Source organism: Hipposideros armiger, unplaced genomic scaffold (assembly GCF_001890085.2).
Source record: "Hipposideros armiger isolate ML-2016 unplaced genomic scaffold, ASM189008v1 scaffold_142, whole genome shotgun sequence".
Taxonomy (NCBI): Eukaryota; Metazoa; Chordata; class Mammalia; order Chiroptera; family Hipposideridae; genus Hipposideros; species Hipposideros armiger.
Window position 1 is genome coordinate 3253480 of NW_017731492.1, and position 13953 is coordinate 3267432.

The following is a 13953-nucleotide window of genomic DNA, read 5'->3' on the forward strand; positions in this document are numbered from 1 at the left end:
GTCTTCAGGCGGCCGAGCAGCTCAGTTGGTTAAGAGTTAGCTTAAGAGCACGAGCTCTGAGTAAGAGGGCCGCCAGTTTGATTCCCACATGGGCCAGTGACGCTGTGCCTGAGCTGAGCTGCCCCTGAGCTGCCAACAGGTGACAGGATGGCTCAGCTGGTGTAACAACAAGACTGCCTGTTTGATGGTAGGTTAGGCCCACCCCCAACTAAGACTGGACTCAGTACTTTGAGCTGAGCTGTTACCCGGATGGCTCAGTGGTTAGGGCGTGCACTCTTAACAACAAGGCTGTTGGTTCGACTCCCGCATGGGATGGTGGCTACGCCCACCACAACTAAGATTGTAACACAGCACCTTGAGCCTAGAGGCCACGAGCTGCCGACCGGAAGCTGGATGGCGACTGGCACCCTCCACAACGAAGACTGAAGAACAACAACTTGGCCCTCTCCAATTCCCCAACACTGTTCCCCTCCCCAAACTCCCCAATTTAAAAAAAAAATTTTAAAAAGTCTTCAGTTTTAGAACAAAATTCTTAGCTAGAAAAAAAAAATCTGCTAATAACATGCTGTATTACCCTGGGCAGATCAATTCAGTTTCCTGGGCGGCAACGTCTTCTGTAAAATGGGGTCTTTTAAAATATCTTCTAACGTTCCCCGTCTCTAGGATTCTGCTTAGCGTGTGGGCACATTCTCCCAAATTGCAAGGCCGTCATCATGTTAGGCACAGAGACTGACAACTGGCTTGCACAGACCCCACGTGGACGGTGGAGATTGACTGAAGAAGCACACACAGCAGAGATAGACCTGAGAAACGGGCTTCAGTTAGGAGCATCCCAGATGGCAGTGGTGATCCCCAAGAGTCCTAGGCAAGGACTTCAATCTATAGAGAGAGACGAGGGAACATGCCACCTTATGAAATGTTATCCAATTATTCTTTTTGTTTTCTTTATGAAGTCACAGTCCATAATTAAGTATTCCATGGACAGCACCATAGATTTTCTCTGGTTCAACGTGCCTGAAGCAGTAATATTCTGATATCTCTTCCAGAGTGTATGAGATCATATTTTTCATGTAACCTTCAAGAGAATGAACAGAGAGCCAAGTGTTGGTTTGATATTGGTTCAAAGAAACTTTACCTAAATGCATGTACTGATTAAGTCTTTAAGTAATTTATGTTCTTACATGACAACATATCAATCAACCCAGATGTGGGTGGGTTTTTTTGGGGGGGGGTGGAGGGAAATGGAAATATCTTCACATTTGTGAAAAAGTATTAAAAATTACAGCTTATTTCTACAATATTTCCCTAATTTTTTTCTCTCCTCAGGGAAGTAATTCTCAAACTTCAGCATACATAAAAATGACATGGAGTACTCATTAGGAATGCAGATTCCTAGGCCCCGCCCTCAATGTGGATCTGAACAGAGCCTAGGAATTTGCCACTTTAACTGTTACCATAGAAATTTCAATGCACATGTGCCTAAATACCACATAGCATATCTCCCTTCTAGATAGACCTGTAAAATAAGCATTTGTTCATTGCATTCCTTTCTTCCCCGTCAAATCATCTTCATATGTGATACCATTGCGCCCTCTAGTGGACAACTTTACTCAGCTTTTTTTCCTACATTATAAATACTTAAAAGTTTTAGAAAATCCCATCTCTCATAAACGCCTTGAAAGAAAACAATGGGGGATCAGGAAAAAGTTTATAAAGAAATTGTTTAATATGACATCAGACTCGCATATGTTTAGATATACATTTAATATGTAATATACATACATTTTATAGAGAAAGAAAATTTTAATCCTCATAAGGTTGGCTGAATATAATAGAACTCATCTGTTTTTATAGATATTTTAGTAACTTTGAATTTACTCGCTGATAGGTCATCCAGTAAAGGAACACACATGGTCAGACAAGTTAATAAAATTTAAGAAAGTCTATTTTATTAAGAGAGAGTCTATCAGGCTGAGCAAAGATGTCTACAGCCCAGGGGAGAGGGTGAGGAGGATTATAGAGGGGTGGTGATGACAGGGTAGCATTGTTTGAACAGAAAATGCTGGCTGCCTGCAAGCCAGTAGCTGTTTGGGGGCATTTTCTGTTATCACAAGCTGGGTTCTGTTTGCAGGTGCAGGCCAACAGACATTTTGTTGTTTTCTTGCAGACGTGGCTCTGTCTGTAAGTCAAGATCTCTGAGACCTAACATTCAGAGACCTAACATTAAGTCAAGGTCTCTAACATTCAGGGACCTAACACCGGCCACATATTTTTAGAGTATTTAGATCTGTAAGATTGATATTCTCACACAATAGTTTCCAGCACATCGATACGATAACTTAGATCTTCCTAATCGCTCCTTTCTGGGCATCTTGGCATCTTTTAGTACCAGGTGGCCTTCTGCCACCTCTTCATGTTGGCTTTTAAGATCCACAGCTCTTTTCAAGATCCAGAAAGCTTTCTTGCACATGTCTGTCTTGCACATTTGGGTTTCTGTTTCTCTGAAAAATGCTGTTTACCAATGCTAATACCTCAAGGTTTGCAAATTCACTTGCCTGCAGGCGCCCAGCAGGTAGCATAAATGAGTAAAGTGGGCAGGCTGTAAGCCAACGAGAGTGATGTGGGGACTAAGACAAACTGAGTTTGTTACATTTCAAGGAATTAAAAAATAATTATAATTTTATAAAGCCCACTCTGGGCCTAATATAACATCTGTGAAGCGTGTAGGAATTGCTTTCGTAAACCAGTTAGGGACCCCTGGCTTCCTGGAGGGCTTGCTATGTGCGATTTATGGCTATTATCTCATATAATTCTAACCACAACCCTGTACAAGGGAGAGTGTCATTATCCCAATTCTACCAATGAGGAAACTAGAGCTTAAGGAGGTGGGTTATCTTCCCCAAGTCAAGACAGTTGAGATTTCCTGCTTGGGCTCTAATCCAGATGGGCCTGACCCCCGGTTACTTCACTCCAGTGCCCCTCTGAGCATGTGGCTTCTCACCTGATGGACCTGTCACATCTGCTTCTGTCCTCCCCGCCACCCCGCACCCCCTACCTCTGCCCCAGCTCTCCCTGCTCCCTGTGGCTCTTTGCAACATCCTCTACGTTCTCGTGGCCTCTGACTCCACTGGTGTCTTTACATTTGGACAGTTTCTCATCTGGTTATTGATATCTATCGCTACATCAGCGCTGAGCCACTGTTCTTAAGTAACGTATTTCTCCCATTGTAAACTAATATGACAAGCATATCAATGCAGTATAGTTTTACTACAATTGCTTTAAATAAGTGCACCTTTCCCTAAAGCTTTAAAATGGTATTTCAATAATGCTTGGATTTTGGTTTTAAGTTGAATTTGCCCTGTTTTAACACCTCTACTTTTCTACTCAACTGGGCTTTTCCAAGTATTATCATAAATACAGTCAAGTAATGTGAGTTTTCTCAGTAAAGTACTATTACATCAGTTGGCCTCAATTTTTTTTTTTTTTTTGAAAAGCAAACACTGACTCATTATGTCTAGAATCCAAGTTAATTACCTTTGAGGGTAAGGAGCCATTTCTTTCACTTACCCACCCTCAGGTAGCTTCTTGGAATTTGCAGTCACCAAGATAAATAAAGGTGCCTGGGGCACATCTCTAGACCTTCCCTATCAGGCCACCTTTCATGTGCTACGTTACTCACGGAAGACATATTTGTAATCCACACACTCACACTAAAGCTTTCAGTTGATTTGGGATGTTTGAGTCCCTTTAACCTTTTGTGAAAACTGTCAACCAGAACAGTATTTCTTTGGGACATCTTAACATAACATTTTGAATTAAATTTCCAGACAAAAAGAATGAGAACTTACTAGGGTATAGATTGTAACCTGTGCTATTTTCTTTTTTCCAATTCTAACAGAAAAGAAGCTATAATTGTGCAGTCTTTTAAATGAATCTACCTAGTATATGCACAGTCACTCATCCACTTACCCTTCTTTGTTCAAATAGTTAACAAAAACAGTCTCTATTTCCCTACTGTGAGACTCATTATTCAGAAAAACCTATTTATACTTGGAAAGTAGATGGAGATTGGGGGCTTTGGCTGCCTTAGTTCTGCATGAATAAATCTCAACTCATCCTTTGTCTGTCCTTCAGAGATGTTATCCCCATGCAGGTAAACACAACCAAAGTCTAATTGGATGTGGTACGGTAAGTTCCCGGTTATGATAATCATTTATTGAATTCTTTATAAGTGCCTGATACTGTTCTGCACTTATATATATTAACTCACTTAAACTTGACCCCATAAAGTAGGTACTATTCTTATCACCATGTTTTACAGATAAGGGAACGGAAGTACAGAGAACTAAAGTAACTCACCCGAGGGCACACAGTACTTAGGGGCAGAGTCAGAATTTGAACCCAGAGCCGTCCTTGTTAACAACTGCATCTTAGATCAGACAGAATACACTGTGAACTGCACAGCTTATGGATTCCACAAGGCCTGAGTGTATATATCCGTGACTAGGTCCCCGGAAGATTCTGTTAGCCAAGGCTGGAAACTACTTTTAATTACAAAGGACTTCCAAAATTGAGTAATTTTTATTATTATTCTCCTCCATGTTCAGGTAATGCCCATTGCTCAGTAGCCCTGTGTGATAAAGGAGACAAGCTGTGTGGTAGCAAGAGGTAGCCATTGATTTCAGGTTCCCGGATATTCCTCCTTTTTTGTGGGAAAATTTAGAAACCATTTTTCAGTAAGACCGCCAGTTTGCAGTGTTCTCCTCACCGTAGCCTGGGTATCAATGACCACTTCCCCCACCTCAAATCAGCACGTGCTCACACTTTCCCAGATGGTCGTTGTTAATCCTTTATTTGCCTTTCAGTTTGAGACTCTGAGGTTCACCTGGGCCAACGGTCCAGTCCTCCCTGTTCATGTGTGGCTTATTTAGATGTAGGTCCTAACTCCTGCTGCAGAGCAAGACCATTTGCTCTTGTCCGGAATGAAGATTTTCCCAGGAGATAACAGCAGTCTCACAGAGTGTTTACGGATCTAACATTTGAGGTTTGGGCTACCAGTGAGAAAGTTAGGAGGCTCATGTACATGGTTCTGTGTAATTCTGTTGACAGACAAGTTTGCATCACGTACACCTTCTGACTTGTGTCTGATGGTGAGCACCTTAACTAATCAGTGAACTACCTGCCAACCTGGCTTTCTTGTTTCATAACTCTTATCAGGCTTGTAGTAAATGTCACTCTAAGCCTGAAGAGGTCACATTTTTCTTCCAGCGTTCCTTAATCCATTTTTAAGAGGAAACTTTTATTTACCACAGGCATATTTGTGAACTCGGGGATTCATGAAGGGCTCAAGAGCTCCTCCTCATAAATGTTAAGAGTCTGTCGTTTGGTTCTCTCCCAAAGTACTTGAAATTATAACTAATAAAATTAGATTCTAATAGGCTTTCATGCGCCTACACACTAATTTGAAAAAGTGGAATTTAAAAAATGCAACTGTTTAGTGATGAATGAGCTAACTCTAAACGATTTTATTTCAAACAAATTCACCGATTTTGTGATTTTTCACTCAACCTGAAATATTTACATCACAGCCAGATAATCAAACTGGTTTATTGATTTTCCTTCGCTGGATTACGTGATTAGTTTATGTCAGGGAGTGACAAATACTTCTTCTAATATAGACTCCATTGAGGTCATCATACAACTCTGCCAAGCATCAGTCATTAGGCAGGCGGTGCTCAGAATTTAGCTTGCATCAGAATTACCTGAGGTCTAATTAAAACGCAGGTTGCAGGGCCCTGCCCCCAGAGCGTCTGATTCAGTAAGTCTGATGTGGGGCCCAAAATAATTGCATTTCTAATGTTAAAAAATAAAGTAAGGCATATTTTAAAAAATTTAAGAGTTTATTTGAGAAATAATCAATTGGAATCAGTGCAAAACCGGAAGTGGTTAGGAGTGCTCCACCCACAGGAGTCAGAAGAAAGGCTTACGTAGAGAAAGGGCAGTAGCAAAGCAAGGGAATTATGTAATTGGATACAGCCTGAAACCTAATTGGCTATGACTGATTATCCTTAGGTTTGGATTGCTGAACCTGTAGACATTTACAGGCTTAGGTTTGGGTTTGATTACATAGGCAACTCTGGTATTAGAGACACCTGAATCCAACAACCTCCTTGTTTAATTAATTAACTCTATCAAGACCCAAGTCAATGCTTCTGGGGCACATTTTTAAAGAACCACTGCCCCAGACCAACGGGTCCTCTAGAAACTTTACCAATTTTGTAAACCCCAGAACTTTTGCAGTTCACTTGCACAATGTATCTTACTAAAAAAGGTACCGTATTTGCCGGTGTATAAGACGATTTTTTGGCGCTGAAAAATATGCCTCCAAGTGGTCATATACGCCAGGTACACTTCAGATAGACTGCCCATAGTGCTTGCCCCGTGCCATAGTGGCCTCCCGATGCCCGCCCACTTCATTCCACATACCGTTNGTGCCATCTGTTGCAAACATGCATCATGACTTTTCCGACAACCCAATATACAAATTGTGGCCCTCTTCCTGTCCCAGACTGAGGGAGCAGCCCTCAACCTTCTGAGGAGTGTGACTAAGGGACAATGTATGATAGTAGGGGCCGCAGCAAATCCGGACTGCACTGAGGGGTCTCAGCTGACTTTCTCCCATTGCCCAGATGATAAAATGTGTTTCCCAGAAGAGTTGTGAACCAATATCATCCAGCCATTCAAATACTTTGTAAGCGTTATACATTCATGATCGCAACACTATATCAGGTTATGTATTAATCCACCAAGAGATTACTTATTACTGCTTGTAACCTAGCACCACAAAGAAGTGATATGCAGAAACCTGAAAGGAAATATTTCCTAAAAATTGTGCAGTATTAAAACTGTCCCATCCATGTCACAGACAAGGAAACTACAGGCTAGCAAAACAGAAAGGACTTGATTTAATTCATTGGGAAATAGGAACATATTTTTGTTTTCACTGTAATATATATTTAAGTTACATATAACTCAACAGGTTATGATTTCATGTCTTTCTAAATGTGAAGACTTGTTTGAATAGTATAGTGTCATCTGAAATTGCAAATCCTTAATGCTTTCCCTCCATTCGTGATCCATGTCTGGGGTGTAAATGGGAACAAAGTTTCCTACTTAGAAATTCAGTGTTGTGTGATTCACTTATGATTGCAGTGGGAGAAGCTACAGATGACCACGAGCGAAAGGAGGAAAATATTCTGCTCCGTCACGTTCCACGTCATCGCGATCACCTGCGTGGTTTGGTCCTTGTATGTGTTAATAGATCGGACGGCGGAGGAAATCAAGCAAGGCAACGACAACGGTAAGGGCGCTTCTTTGTTCCCCTCTTGGATGCCGTGATGATACCCAGGACATGGCAGGGAAGCCATTTCCCCGCTTTAGACCTTCATGGATGGTGCACTAGCAACAACCAGGGCTGGCAATCGAGTCTTCTCCAAATTATGCTAGTGACTAATATTCTGACCATAAATGGTCAAGCAGGGATGTGAGATTTATCAAGGCCACGTGAATCTTAGTAGGGAGAAATATTTAAAATGTCATCCACCACTCCAGGCTTTTCAGGAGCTGGATAAGGATCAGGTTTTTCCAGATGGCAAAAGGCAAACGGTTGTCAAAATGGAAGGTTTTTTCATTTTATTTAATTTGCCCAGTCATTTAGCTTCTTTTAAAACATGAATATGATACTGTAGTAGAGAATGTTATAGCTTATTAATACTATAATTTGATAGAGTGGATTAACACTATGGTTTAAAATTTTAAACGTGCTAGGTTTGAGCGTAAAGGATGGTGTGGGATTATTGATATTCTCAACAGTTTGGGCTTGGCGCCACCTGGTGGTAGTTGTTTGCTCTAACACCATATAGATTTGCTGATGTTTCTGGTTCTTCGGGTTAAGAAAGTTGGAAAATGTAGTGAAATTGTGTCAAGGAAGAAAAGAAAATGGATTCAGTAAAGCAGTCCCTACCTCATGTATTTTGATATTGTGCAAATAAACTGCCTTTATTCTTCCCTGGTACAAAGATTTAAAAAGCATTCTCATTAGGCAGTATTTTTGAATTTATATTTTAGGACAAACTATGAATATAAGTAATTTAAATTAGAAAATCTGAACAGTTCGATTTAGCTAGAACAAATAGAAAAATTCACAGAAACAAAGTTTGCGTCAATTTATACTCCAATGTGCAAGTCTTTTCAGAAAAATCCACTGCCATATTTCCAAATGAATAACAGTCCTGTTCAATTCTTTCTACTGTTGAGGGTTTTGGCAAGGGACCAAAGGCCAAAAACAATAAAACAGGTAGCAAAGAGCTACTATAAAGCTTAAGCCAAGGTCCAAGACCGCCTATGTAGGAGGAGCCAAGATTTTGTGAAACTGCTTTTGGCAACCTCAGCTTATCCCCCATTTTGAAGGTGTAAAGAACTTGAAGTTGGCTGAGGGCCAGACGCGGGCGTTAGCAGTGTAAAGAGTTGTCAAAAGCCGGGTGGTGTGCTGTGGTGCGTCGCTTTCCCCTTCCACCTGTTTCAGAGACCACTTGGAGAGACGTGTGTCACCTTAAAACTGAGGGACTTGAGGGAGGATATTTGATTCAGGCCTGAATAACCTAAAGAAGAAAGGCACTGGCCCTCTGGGTGGCGCGGTAAACATGAGGTTGCTGCGCTGGCAGAGAGCTATGCTTCATCAGCGACAAGGCAACGCCAACAGTCATCTCAAAAGTGGGGCGTGAGAATTTGCATCTCTAACAAGCGCCAGGTGATGCTGACGCCTGCTGAGCAGGCGACCTCACTGAGCACCCAACGAGGCTTTCCTCTCTCATATCCCCGTCCAGGGGGCGTCACGATGGTAAACATTATACATATGCTCATGTGGCATAGCACGTTTTATTTTATAAAACTGAGCAGATTATCACTCTCCTATCACAAAATCTTTGGTGAACTGGTATTGAATTTCAGCGTCCCAAATATTAAACTAAGGCCCTTTTGTGACAGCTTTGTTAAAATAAGATTTCTATCCTGGTCTTTTCGATCCATTCTTCACTGTGAAAGCTTGCAAAACTGATTCAAAGTTTGTATATGGATGAACATTTTATAAAACACACTGGTTTCTGTTGATGCCTGGTGCTTTTTATGCAGTAATGTAATCATGCGGAAGAGGGCGCTGTGGTATTACATTTCCGCGTGTGCTGTCAGGAATCCCTGAATAGGCCCTGTAAGGATTTACAATATGAAGGAAAGTTGGATGACCCCCTTTACACTTCTTTTTGAAAATGCTTCTGGGCTTAGGAAGTGACTTCAGGGCTTCTATTGTCTGGAACTAGAAGGAGTCTTTACCTGATTTGGTCCCTCCTTGTCGGCCCCACTGATACTTTTCTATTTAAGGTTCATTAATTTTGATGAATGTGTTTTCAGTCACTGCATAGAAATGCTCCTTAGATTTAAGAAGGCCCGATAACTAAGGGCTTTTTTAAAACCTAGTTTTAAAATTGAGGGTGGATTTGGTGTGAATATTTTGTTACTGGAGGCATTCTCATCTACTTGGAACATTTAGGAAACTCAAACATGTAAAGCTGATCTTCTGCACCACCCTGCACTTTTTCTTTGGTCATATTGAATATTGAGGTACTTCAAGAAATCTTCATTAGATCGCAAAAGGATAATATTCTATTCTATAATTATACAGATTATTCAAATTAACATTATAGTAAATCAATAACAAAATTTTAAAAGTCAATCTTTCACAGGTATGATGTGAAGTTTTGATAAAAGCCAAGATCTAAATACATACTAAAATCGTCTCGATTTAATATCAATTAAATAAAAAGAGGTTCTAGATTGAAGCACCTGGTTTTCCATTAGCCACATTACTAAGAGTTTCCCATTATTTACTCAGAATAATACATAAAATATAGTTTGATGGAAAACAAAGTACAAGAGGAAGTATAAGAATTGTTAATTGGCTCTAATAGACCTTTATAAGGAAACCATGTGATGACTGGCCAGTAAGAGGAGGGGAACAGATGGTGTTTGTAAATAAAACATTTATGTCTCTGAAGTGTTTAGGAAGATCTCTGGAGCATCATAATCAAACTTCAAGAATTTTGCTCTCTTACAAATGAAATTATAAGAGCTTAACCATGAGACTGGAAGGGAAGTTCAGAAGTATCTATTTGATTCTTTCATCAGGAATTGCATTTGATAGCGCGCAGCTGGGTTCTGAGAAATTTTGGCTTAATTAGCCAGGGCTTTATTTCCTTGCATATGTAAGTGGGTCATCCAGAGGTGAACTGTTGCTCATCGGGCTGAGGTCTCTCCAATTCTCAAGACTTTTCCTCAAAGTTACAAGATGTCACTTCTCATCACCAGTTATCAGTCGCTTAAAAAAAAATAGTTTTCCTCACGTTTAATGAGCATATTGCAGATGTTTCTACGTGCCGTCAAATGAACTTTGAGTTCATGCAGAACCCAAATATCAAGCTTGCTTACGTATCCCAGCTTCTTCAGGTGGTTGTGAACACTTGAATGATGGATGTTCAATGTTTCTGCAATCCCTCATGTCCTGTAACGTGGGTTTGACTCGATCAATGCCTTTATTTTGTCGTCATCAACCTCAGTGGGCCTCCCTGACCGAGGAGCATCGTTGAGATCAAAATCACCAGCACAGAATTTCGTGAACCATTGCCTTGGCACTGACATTCTTATACAGCATTGTTACCGTAAACTTTATGCAACTGTTCACAAGCTTGACACACATCCTTCCCCTTTGTGGAAGTAAAACAGTAAAATATGGCAAAAATGCAGTTTGGTCTTCCATTTTCAACTTGTTGTAAAATCTCCAAAACTCAACCAAATAGCTCAGGTTTTTTTTAGAATGAAGCTAGAACTGACAGCTGTCAAATGACATAGCAATAACATAGATGCAAATGACTCTAGTACTTCCAAAAATGAACTAGTGCCATCTGTTGCAAACATGCATCATGACTTTTCCGACAACCCAATATACAAATTGTGGCCCTCTTCCTGTCCCAGACTGAGGGAGCAGCCCTCAACCTTCTGAGGAGTGTGACTAAGGGACAATGTATGATAGTAGGGGCCGCAGCAAATCCGGACTGCACTGAGGGGTCTCAGCTGACTTTCTCCCATTGCCCAGATGATAAAATGTGTTTCCCAGAAGAGTTGTGAACCAATATCATCCAGCCATTCAAATACTTTGTAAGCGTTATACATTCATGATCGCAACACTATATCAGGTTATGTATTAATCCACCAAGAGATTACTTATTACTGCTTGTAACCTAGCACCACAAAGAAGTGATATGCAGAAACCTGAAAGGAAATATTTCCTAAAAATTGTGCAGTATTAAAACTGTCCCATCCATGTCACAGACAAGGAAACTACAGGCTAGCAAAACAGAAAGGACTTGATTTAATTCATTGGGAAATAGGAACATATTTTTGTTTTCACTGTAATATATATTTAAGTTACATATAACTCAACAGGTTATGATTTCATGTCTTTCTAAATGTGAAGACTTGTTTGAATAGTATAGTGTCATCTGAAATTGCAAATCCTTAATGCTTTCCCTCCATTCGTGATCCATGTCTGGGGTGTAAATGGGAACAAAGTTTCCTACTTAGAAATTCAGTGTTGTGTGATTCACTTATGATTGCAGTGGGAGAAGCTACAGATGACCACGAGCGAAAGGAGGAAAATATTCTGCTCCGTCACGTTCCACGTCATCGCGATCACCTGCGTGGTTTGGTCCTTGTATGTGTTAATAGATCGGACGGCGGAGGAAATCAAGCAAGGCAACGACAACGGTAAGGGCGCTTCTTTGTTCCCCTCTTGGATGCCGTGATGATACCCAGGACATGGCAGGGAAGCCATTTCCCCGCTTTAGACCTTCATGGATGGTGCACTAGCAACAACCAGGGCTGGCAATCGAGTCTTCTCCAAATTATGCTAGTGACTAATATTCTGACCATAAATGGTCAAGCAGGGATGTGAGATTTATCAAGGCCACGTGAATCTTAGTAGGGAGAAATATTTAAAATGTCATCCACCACTCCAGGCTTTTCAGGAGCTGGATAAGGATCAGGTTTTTCCAGATGGCAAAAGGCAAACGGTTGTCAAAATGGAAGGTTTTTTCATTTTATTTAATTTGCCCAGTCATTTAGCTTCTTTTAAAACATGAATATGATACTGTAGTAGAGAATGTTATAGCTTATTAATACTATAATTTGATAGAGTGGATTAACACTATGGTTTAAAATTTTAAACGTGCTAGGTTTGAGCGTAAAGGATGGTGTCAAGTCTGCAAAAAAAAAAGGTGTTTACAAATCATTCAGGCATATTCTAATATTTAAAATCGATAGGTGATTTAAAATAGGTTATCTTCACTTCTGAAGGTACCCAGCTTTGTTTCTCGTCAGGCTCTCACAGCTTTAGCATAGAGCCTAAATCATAGCTGGTAAAACAGTGAAAAATAGCCCCCTAACTCATCCTCCCGATCCCCAGGGGAGAAAAAAACCCACAATATTAAACACCTGGTGAATCTGAAAGGCGAATTTGTTCAGATGATAACACTGTTAAGTTTGTGATGTTATGAACACGTTTATGTGCCTCCATCAAAAAGGAAAACGAAAAAAACAAAATGATGAGAGGAAGCGAGGAAAAGAAAATACTTTTTAAAAGAGAAGCTTTGTTACTTCCGTAATCTTTGGATTCATAAAGGCACAAGGGAAGGATGTTGCATTCTCACGCTTGACCTCATGATGGCAGCAGAACACATCAACGTGCTCTCCTGGGCGAATGCAAGGGGCTGTGAGGATTTGCCAGATGCAGTAGAGTATGGCTTGTGCAGTTTCTGTGTGTGTGTGTGTGTGTGTGGTGTGTGTGTGTGTGTGTGTGTGTGTGTGTGTGTGTGTGTGTGTGTGTTGGGGAGGGGGCGATGATGACGGAGGCACAGATGCAAGGGGCTGTGAGGATTTGCCAGATGCAGTAGAGTATGGCTTGTGCAGTTTCTGTGTGTGTGTGTGTGTGTGTGTGTGTGTGTGTGTTGGGGAGGGGGGGATGATGACGGAGGCACAGATGCAAGGGGCTGTGAGGATTTGCCAGATGCAGTAGAGTATGGCTTGTGCAGTTTCTGTGTGTGTGTGTGTGTGTGTGTGTGTGTGTGTGTTGGGGAGGGGGGGATGATGACGGAGGCACAGATTCCACCGTCCGTCTCTGAAAGAATGAAAGCACTGTGGCTAGCAAAACACGTAGGGTGAGGTTTTGTTCGTTGGTTGATTCAATCTTAACTCATTTTCATACAATTTACATCAAACTACATTCTTTACAACTACATTATGCATTGTTACTGAGATGCTGGATTTAAAAATGTCTGTTAGATCCCTATTAAATAGGGTAGGACCTAGATGGTAGAACCTATTTTTTTTAAAATCTATGTCCCCTATACGTATAGGCACTGGCCCAAGCCAAGTAACAGAAAGTGTGCCAGAAACGCTGCAATTCTGTATGTTTGGAAAAACAAAGAGGCATTCCACCACCATCCCCACCTAACTACACCCAACATAGGGCCTCACAACTCAAATGTTTTCCTAATAATCAAGGGCAGGCATGCTAGCCAGAGACTTAATATTTGTAGACGTCTAACTGGGAGTTCAGTGTTTGAGAATCACACATTTGCCCCCGTAGGCTTGTCCTCTCCCAGCGGTCACTCTGACATGGTCTAGCTGTACTAGTCTTCAGGGCTCTTCCTGTTCTCCTTAAGCCACATGTGGGGGAAAGGAGGTTAAGAGCACCTCTCCAAGGCAGAACAAGGAGAAGCAATCTCATGTCATTCATATGTGGACAGGTCGGACCTCTGTTACATTCCTTTATTCAATGCCACTTCT

At 41.0% G+C, this 13953-nt stretch overlaps 1 protein-coding gene across 6 annotated transcripts in view; it reads left to right on the forward strand.

Moving 5' to 3' along the window:
- Window positions 1-7776, forward strand: part of MARCHF1 (membrane associated ring-CH-type finger 1) — a 635011-nt gene extending 627235 nt beyond the window's left edge. For 3 of the 6 annotated variants that reach the window (XM_019650581.1, XM_019650582.1, XM_019650583.1), the window contains one exon: window positions 7213-7775. In XM_019650581.1, the coding sequence (XP_019506126.1) occupies window positions 7213-7398 (186 nt within the window). In that variant the 3' untranslated portion in view covers window positions 7399-7775. Of the gene's footprint in view, window positions 1-7212 lie in introns of all 6 variants that reach the window. The other 3 variants (XM_019650580.1, XM_019650585.1, XM_019650584.1) reach the window with 1 other exon arrangement.
- Window positions 7777-13953: the final 6177 nt, after the last annotated feature.